We start from the raw sequence: 8,648 nt of genomic DNA, 5'->3' as shown, positions 1-8,648 counted from the left end.
GGGGCGGGATGTGGTTGCTGTCCGCACCTGCAGTGGACCACGATGGGGCCGGCATCGGGCGGGTTACAGGTCTTCACCCGGCGCAGGAAAGCCAGGAAGGGAGTCGGGTACTCGGGGACCCCGTGGTCTGGCCACGCCGTGAACTGGAACTGGCGGACCTCCCGCTTCTCGCTGGAGCCATTCTGGGGACGCAAAGACAGCGCCTGTCACTGCGTGGCTCACAGGAGCAGGGCAGGGCACGCCCAGTTCACCGTGGCCCCGAGTGTGCGACTCCTGTCTCCTGCCCGACAGGCCCAACCTGTCCCACCACCAGCTCGGGCTCAGTAGAAGGTGGCTGCCCTTTGAGGGGCTGTGGTCAGAACGTGGGGGTCACCTGTGCCTGCCGACCCCACCCTACGCATCCGCAGACACAGTGCCACTGCCTAAGAGGGACTCAGGCCCTCCCTCCTCTGCCTCAGCCCTCCCCGGGGCCCACCTCCAGGGGCCAACGCCCAAGTCCTCCTGCAGCCCCAGGGCCTTGCAGAACCGACTCGGCCCCCTGCCCACCTCCCTCTGCTCCAGCCACATGGGCTCACTGCTCCTGTACCTCTGGGGACTCCATTCTGCCTCAGGGCCTTTGCACGGCCCTGCCTCCCACCCAGTCTCCCCTGGCCCCCTCCTTAGCCCTTCTGTGCGGCCCCCCACGCTGTCCTGCTCCTCTGCTAGTTTAACTCCCTCTACACGCTGCAGTCACTCTCCTCTCACATATTTGTTGTATGCCTTGTCTACTGGATTAGGAGCCCCACGAGGGAAGAACCCTTTGTCCCTGCTGTGCCCTGGTGCCCAGGCTGGGCTGTGACAAACAGCATTTCATTTCTGTGCATAAAGGGACTGGAGTTCCTGCTTCCTCCTGTAGCCCTGCTCAGAGTTCCTGGCACTTGGGCTGGGCGGGTTTGACGGATGCTGTGAGGTCAGCCTCGGTGTCAGGGCCACAAGGTGGAGCAGAGGTAGCCCCGTCCCTGCCGAGCCAATGACAAAGAGCCTGGGTGGGAAAACTGCACTAACTCAGGGTTACCGATGCAGAAACGGGAGGGAGTCACTACATGGATGGCAGCCATCATTAAATACAGGTTTGAAGATTCCCTCAACCCACCCTGACCCCTCAAGCCCAGCCAGGCCGGGAGTGAGAGGGTGACAGGCAAGGAAAAAGCCTTCAAAGGAAGGGGACAAGCTGTCTCGTCTTCCTGTGGGGCCAGACACGGCGGGGCCCTCCTGAGCTGCAGGTTCCTCCCCCATGTGGCAGGCAGCCTCCTGTGTCTTTGGGCAGAGGCTGCCACACCCCGCTACCCACCTTGTGCAAGGAGAAGGTCCTCACACAGAAGGTGGCCAGCTCGATGGTGTCCAGCAGCGTGACCTGGATGAAGCCGTAGGTCTCCGTGCCGCGGTTGGGCCAGTACTGGTCACACTTGATCTGCACGGGCACAAAGGGCGTCAGCTGGGGCCGGGCTGGCCGGGGCCCGAGGGCCGCGGTCCGGGTCTCACCCGAGACTTCTCCTCCAGCCGCGTCATCATGACGATGGTGGCAGACCGCTGCTCCCACACCATCCGCCAGAAGTCCCCGAAAGTCTCAGGCAGGGGCCCCTGGGTGGCGATGTATGCATTCTGCCGCCGGTAGCCATCCACGTAGTTGGCGTTGATGTAATCGCTGCCCACGATGCCTGTGGCCAGGGCGAGAGGCCAGGCTTGCCATCTTGGGTGAGAAACAGCCCAGCACTTCCTGGAAGCTCCCTCTGATGGCCCCAAACATGTCCCCAAGGCCACTGTGGGGCATGTGTGTTACGGTGTCTCTGCTCTGGCAGGAGAGCCACTTGGGGCCAGATCTCTGTCTATGGTGGAGCTACACACGCTGTGGGGTGCTGGGGTAGCCTCGGTCTCCAGCCACTTAATGCTACTTCACCTCATTCTGTTTCCCCAAATCATGACAAGCAAGAATGTCTTTGGACATTGCTACATCTCCCTTAGGCAGCAGATCTGCTCTGAATGAGACGCACTACTACAGAGGAACAGATGGAGCCGTTAGGGACAGCAGCCATCAGTTAATTAATGACAGCAACTATCAGTTAATTATGGACAGCAGCCATTAGTGAAACACACATCTAAAGATGCCAGTGGCCTCTAGGTGGAGCTATGCCAGGCTTATGACCAGAACCAGGCCTTCTTGGCTAAGAGAAGCTGTCTGTGGAATGAGGAAGAGCCAGGAAGCCTGGCTCTCTCCACGCTACCTTCAATGGGCTGGAGAATGACACGTGAGTGGTCGTAGGCGATGACGTTGGCGTAGCGGTTTTTGGGCTTGTTCACCTCCAGGTTGGAATGTTCCCACGTGAACTGCTGCCCAGGATCGATGGACTGTGGAGGGAGGAGGGCAAGGTGTGCATGTGCTGGGTGGGTCCCCGCCCACGGTATGGCAGCGGGCTGCGCCTGGGGTGTGGCGGCCGGCTGCAGGCTTACCTCGTACTCCTGAGACAGCTTGAGGCTGTCGTTGGCTTTGAGGCGCTCCGTGTGCTCCGCCATGTCGGCGATGGGGATCGGGGGGTGGCTGAGCATGCCTGCGGGGAGAGCAGAGCGCACCGCCGTCAGCAGGGGCCCGGCCGGCACGGTGGGGCGGGGCGCTCGGTGCGAGTCTGCCGGGAGGTGAGCTGCGGTTAGACGGGGCGACAGGGTGGGCTCAGCGGGTGGGGAGCTTTGCAGCGGCTCACGATGGGGCCTGACAGGGTGCGTCCTGCTCCCCCCAACCCAGCGGGAGTGCAGGGGCGGGGTGAAGGGTCCCTTGGAGACACCAATCTCCCAGCGCCCTATGAGAGGCGGGCACAGAGATGACAGAGCGGTGTGGCTGGCGGTGCTGTGGGCACACGGTCCCGGGGCAGGCCTGCGGCGGCCACCTCTTCTGCTGGGACCGGAGATGCCCGGACATCCTCCGCTGGGAGTGGTGGTGGAGGAGCAGGGCCAGGCACATGTGTGCTGTGTGCGGTGGTCCCCGTCCCTGTGCTGAGCACAGGAAGCCCGAGTCTGCAGCCCCAGGACGCGGGTGGGGGGCACCACTGCCTGAGAGCTGGGTCCGCGCACCCCTGATCGCAGAGGCCCTCGAGCCAGCTGTGGAGCCGTCCACAGAGTCCCTGTCCCGAACCCCCAGGGCGCCCTCGAACCCACACCCTCAGGGCCACACACGCAGCCCAACCACCTCCCCAGGGCCACCCGGGGCCCCACCCCCACCCTCCTCCAGGGGCCAGCGGGGTACGGGTGCGCGGCTCAGACAGAGACAGGAGGCGGATGGAGACCAAGACAGAACCCGGCGGGGCGGGGGGTGGGGGGGTGGGCAAGCCGAGAACAGAGACACAGGAACTAACTTTCCGAGTGAAACCCCGGCTCCCTGAGGGGGCTGCTGAGGCCCGAGTCTGCAGAGAAGCAAACAATAAATAAATGAACACATGCAGGGCCGCTACCCCCACCCTCGCTGGCCGCTGGCACAGAAGGCAGGGCCGCACGCCACCTGGGCCCTGGCCTGGGAACTGGGGCTCTGCGGGGCATCCTGTCCACGCGCCCCCACCCAGACCAGCCTGGCCTTGGGTTCCTCATAGAGGCCAGAAGGGCAGACAAGGGAAGGGGGAGCAAGACTGGGAGCGGGGGAGGACACATGGGCCCATGCCATGAGCTCTGGGGACAGCAGCCATCAGTTAAACATACATGTTGGGAAACCTTGTTGGGATGGAGACAGAGCTCAGAGAAGCATGGCAGCACAGTGGGGATGGCATGTGCAACACCATGACCCACCAGGAGGGTGCAGCCATGGGTCAAACACATAGTACTGAGAACTCGCATTTGGATGGAAACCAGAGTGACACAAATTAGCCCAGAGATGCAACAGAGAAGATACAGCAGGGGTGAAATGAGACCCTGCAGGACTGCAGCTGCCAGTTAAATACAAATGGTCAGAACCTTCAGTTAGATGGAAACGGAAGTGACGTGAGCCAGGCCAGAGGAGAAAGATGTACAAGAAGGGTAATAAATAAGCCCCCGTATGACACCTTTTTTTTAAAAAGAGGACAGCAGCCATCAGTTAAATACAAACAGCCTACTCATCCTCTGGATGAAGAAAGAAGTGATGTAAGCCGGGCCAGAGAAAGGAAAAAGAAGATACCAGGAATGGCATGGAGACTGACAGGAGCCTATCGGGAGGACTGCAGCCTTCAGTGAAACACCAATGTTTAAAGTCCCCGTTTGGTGGAAAAGGAGTTGATATGAACCAGTGAAGGAACAGAAGTGACCATGCTGTGAGCCCATGAGGAGAACAGCAGCCATCAGTTAAATGAACTCTTTATGTGGTTAGAAGCAGCTGGCATGAGCTCATTAAGAGGGAGGAGACGAGGACGACTGTGAAGCACCACATGGGAACGGGGTCTGCCTGGGGCCTCTGCCAGGGATGGCGGGGGACGCTCGCTGAGGGAATCGTGAGGAGGCAAGGACGCAGGAGAACCTGCCGGGCACGGGGGAGGCGTCACTCCTGTGCTTTGCCAGGGGACATGTGCCAAGGTCAGTGCGGGAGACGGCCGAGGGCGGCCCTCTACGTGGCGGAGAGGCGTTGAAGCCGGAGACGCGGACGGACAGCCGCTGCTCTGCCTCCCAAAGGCAATGCTGCCCCACACACCTTTTCCGGTTTTTATGCTGTTTAGGCTCCCGAAGAAGACAGCGCTCACCCATAAACGTAACTTTCAAAAGCCTCATCTGCTTATGTGCAGAACCTCTCACGAGAGTGCCCAGCCCAGAGCCACACAGTGGGAGGTGTCTGCGAGTCAGGAGCTCACACCCCGCTGCGCAGGGACACAGGCAGCGCCCCGCCCCGCCCCTCCTCCCTGCTGGGGCTCAGCACGCACCTGGAGTCTGGAAATTAATGCGCCTCATTTCCACAGGGTCCTTGGGGTGGTGGGGGGCGAGGTCGGCGTTGTTCAGCAGACACTTGGTGCGGGGCTCCGAGTCCTTGCGTTTGCTTTGTGGCGAGCAAGTGGGGAGCTCTGGTAAGTTCCAGTGTGCGCTCAAAGACCACGCAAACACACGTGCAGCTCAGGACCCGGCGCGGGGAGGCATGCACGCGCTTGGTGCGGGTTCCAGGACTGGGTGTGCCTCCAGGACGGGGCCTTCCTTACCTGTCAGGCTTGCTGCTCCCCGGACCAGACAGGCAAGGAGGGAGGGAAGGAGAGTGGTGAGGGCCCCGCCGAGGACTGGGGGCGCTCTTCTTACCCCGTCCTTTTTTCGGCGGTACCAGGGATTGAACTAGGGCTGAGCGCTCTCACCTGCCCTTTTTTATCTTAAGGCCAGGTCTTGCTAAGTTGCTATGTTGCCCAGGCTTGGTCTGAACCTGTGACCCTCCTGCCTCAGCCTCCCAGAGCACTGGGACTGCAGGCTTAGGGGGTGCCTTCCTTAACCACTCTGAGCCTCGGTCTCTCTCCCACTTGGACACTCACTAGGAGGGGCCAGGCCCCACTGTTGCTTGGGAAGGCGGGCCCTGCCCACTGGGGCTGCTACAGCTGCCCTTTCCGTCCTTGCTGCGGACACCGTGGCCCGCACCCCACATCCTACAGAGCTGGGGTGCAGGAGAGAAGCCTGCTGCAGGAAGCCCCGCCCTGACTGCCCAGGCTGTGGCCTCGCCCGATGGCCCCAACTTCTAACCTCGGAGGCCATGGGCGACCATCCTCCCACCCTCCCGCGCCCACGCCAGGCGCGCGGAGCTCACTTCTTGTACAGTAAGATGGCAATGACGATGCAGATGATGAAGACCACGGCCAGCACCGGTCCGATCACCCAGATGAGCCCCTCCTCTCCGTCCACGATGGGCTGGGGGTCGGGGTTGTCCAGCTGGAAGGGGTCTGAGAAGGGACTGGCCGCGAACGTCTGCAAGCGCACAGGTGGGGATCTGTCAGTGCCCACTGTCCTGTGGAGCCCAGCTGGCCTTCCCCAAACACCTACTGTGGGCCTCCCCGGCTCAATCCTCATGGGGCTCCAAATGGCCCAGTCAGTGCCAACCTCTGCTCTCTGCACACCCCTGGCCTCCGCACTCTGAGGCCCCTTCTGCTCCTCTTGCTCCTTGGGACATTTTTGCACATCCAAATCCTGGGCTGCCTTTTCTAGTTGAACTCCTACACGTTCCTCAAAGCCCCAGCTCCAGATCTTTTCCTCTAAGAATTTCCTTTCTGGACAGATGGTATCACTCAGGACTTACGGGCTCACTTTTCTGCAGCACAGCAAGCACAAAAAGGACGTAGCGGTGGCCAGGCTCCAGGCCCCGGTTGTCAAAGCCACCATATTGCTTCTGGTCCCCAGGACGGAAAAGCTGGGGCAGAACTGAGAAGCGGGCAGCAATGTAGGGCCGGGGCGCCTCCAGCTGGCGTGAGTGCCGCAGGCTCCTCCTCTGGAGCCGCGAGATGTCCTGGATGAGCTGTGGGAGCAGAGGAGCAGAGGGCTCAGAGCTGGGCTGGGATGCGTGGGGCCCATGGGTCTGGCCACGTGGCCTCACCTCCTCCAGATCCATGTCCTCTGGGCTGCCCAGCGGGGTGAGGAACTGGCCTCCGCGAGACTTGCGCAGCGGCACCATCACGATGAAGTAGTTCCTGTTAGGAGACTCGAGAGTCACGCCACGCCCCAGCCCCCAACCGCACAGCTCCCAGTTCAACCTCCAGGCTTGATCATGGTGTATCTTCTGCCTCAAAAGCTGACCTTAGGCACTTCCAGCTCTCAAACTCCTACATGTGCTTTAAACCCCCTGCTTCAATGCCCATAGCTTTGTTACCCTTACTTCTCTTTCTCAAGTAGCGCATCCCCCTCCCTGCCGGGGACTCCCAGCTGCCTCCCCCTGGGGGAGGTACTGGGGTGAGCGTACTGCACAGGCACGGGGCTCTGGCCATCGGGCAGGTACACAAAGATGTAGCCGTCAGGGTCAGGCTTGGGGGAGACGCCAGGCTTGCCACTCAGCATGTTGAAGGCTGTCCAGGCGGTGACTGTCTGCTGGAGACCGCCCAGGCTGCTGCCGCGGTTGGTCAGCACGAAATTGTAGAAGGTGTGGGGCTTGAGGTGCGTGATGAGCTTCTTGGTGGTGCGGCCGTCCACCTCCAGGGTCAGCCCGTTGTACTGGATCTGCGGGCCGGGCCAGCTCAGCAGGGCTGCAGGGCTCAGGGCCTGCTCCCTGCCGAGCTTCCCTTCTTCCCCAGCTGAGGTACTGACCTCAGACTAAGTGATCCCTGCTGATCTGACCCCAGACTAAACCCGAGCTCCAGATGAGGAACAAACTTGACTGAGCCCTGATCCCAGACTAACCCCTGATCCAAAGCTGAGCCTGGATCCCAGCCTGAGCACCAATCCCAGGCCAAACCTCAACCTAGATTAAGCCCTGGTCTCAGACCCAGCACGCCCTCAGACTGAGCCCCAGCCTTGACTGAGCCTGCATCCCCCAGACTCTGCAGCAACCGCAGAATTATCCTAAATCCAGGCAGAATCCCAACTCTTGTGTTCCAATCCTGACTGAGCTCTGGTCCTAGTCTGAGCACCTAACCCGGCCGGAGCCTCAGCCCTGATGATCCTGATCTCCCACCCGCAGCAGCAAGCCAGGCTGAGCTCTGGTCTCAAGCAGAGCTGCGCACTGAGCCTCGACCCCTGAGCCTTGGTCCCCAGCTGAGCCCCGCCCCTGCTGAGCCCTCACCTCGCGTGAGCACCGATCCCCACACAGGCAGAGCCCAGCGCCGGGCAGGTGCGCGACTGAGGCCCGACCCTAACTCAGCCCCAACCCCTAACTGAGCCTTGACCCTAGACCACGGCTCGTCTCACTGAGCCCTGACGCCAGACTTGGCACCACCAGAAGGAAGCCCCGGGCCAGGCTGGCCCCGCCCCTGCCTGGAGGCCTCACCTTGTAGGGCGTGGGCGAGTTATAGTTATCGGGAAACTCCCAGCTAAGCAGTACCGAGGTCTTCATGATCATCTTCACCTTGAAGTTCTTGGGGGAGACTGCGGCCGAGCAGGGAGAGAGCAGAGGAGAGTCGGTGAGCGCAGGCGCGGGAGGCGCGGGGCGGCCCAGACACTCCCTGTCACGGCTGTGCCCACGGCCTTCCTGCCTGGCCCTGGCCCGGCCCTGCCTGCCCTGTCCCGGGCCCCTGCTGCGGGAGACGGCGCAGGCTGCGGAGAGAAGGTGCAGAAGGGGCGGGGGAGGAGGATGGGGCTGGCGGTGCCGCCACCAGGCACGTCCCACCTTTGCCAACGCCGGAGGGAGCCTCGGGTCCGGACTCTGCCTTGAGTGTCCACAGGAAGCAGAAAAGCGACACTTACCTGGGCGGGGGGAGGGAGGGGGCTGGGGTGGGGGTCCGGCTGTGGCGGGGTGGCCGCGCCTACCTTGGTCCCGCAGGAACGTGCGGTAGCGGACAGGGGGGCTGTAGGGGCCGGGGCCCCGGCGCGTGTGGGCTCGCACTTGCAGGTCATAGGCCGTGTCGGGCTTGAGGCCCCGCAGCGTGAGCGCGTTCTCGGCCCCGGGCTCGGCCGCCGCGGGCAGCTCTGTCTCTCGCGGAGGCCCCAAAGCGCCGGCCTCCCGCACGGCCACCGTGTACTTGACGATGGCCCCGTTGCGCTCGGCGGGC

The 8,648-nt window shown here is 62.3% G+C and overlaps 1 protein-coding gene across 1 annotated transcript in view; it reads right to left on the bottom strand.

Annotated features, from left to right (window-relative positions):
• Ptprs (protein tyrosine phosphatase, receptor type, S) overlaps window positions 1–8,648 on the bottom strand; it is a gene marked incomplete in the record, with an annotated part of 48,287 nt that overhangs the window by 3,745 nt on the left and 35,894 nt on the right. Inside the window, 14 exon segments of the mRNA XM_013505293.1 lie at window positions 28–182; window positions 1,331–1,450; window positions 1,522–1,697; window positions 2,262–2,385; window positions 2,488–2,585; window positions 3,384–3,431; window positions 4,908–5,020; window positions 5,178–5,189; window positions 5,765–5,922; window positions 6,251–6,466; window positions 6,545–6,638; window positions 6,908–7,161; window positions 7,928–8,025; window positions 8,407–8,648. Of these exon segments, the coding sequence (XP_013360747.1) occupies window positions 28–182; window positions 1,331–1,450; window positions 1,522–1,697; window positions 2,262–2,385; window positions 2,488–2,585; window positions 3,384–3,431; window positions 4,908–5,020; window positions 5,178–5,189; window positions 5,765–5,922; window positions 6,251–6,466; window positions 6,545–6,638; window positions 6,908–7,161; window positions 7,928–8,025; window positions 8,407–8,648 (1,908 nt within the window).

Source organism: Chinchilla lanigera, unplaced genomic scaffold (genome assembly GCF_000276665.1).
Source record: "Chinchilla lanigera isolate Chin_1 unplaced genomic scaffold, ChiLan1.0 scaffold00094, whole genome shotgun sequence".
Classification (NCBI taxonomy): Eukaryota; Metazoa; Chordata; class Mammalia; order Rodentia; family Chinchillidae; genus Chinchilla; species Chinchilla lanigera.
This window is presented reverse-complemented; position numbering and strand designations above follow the sequence as displayed.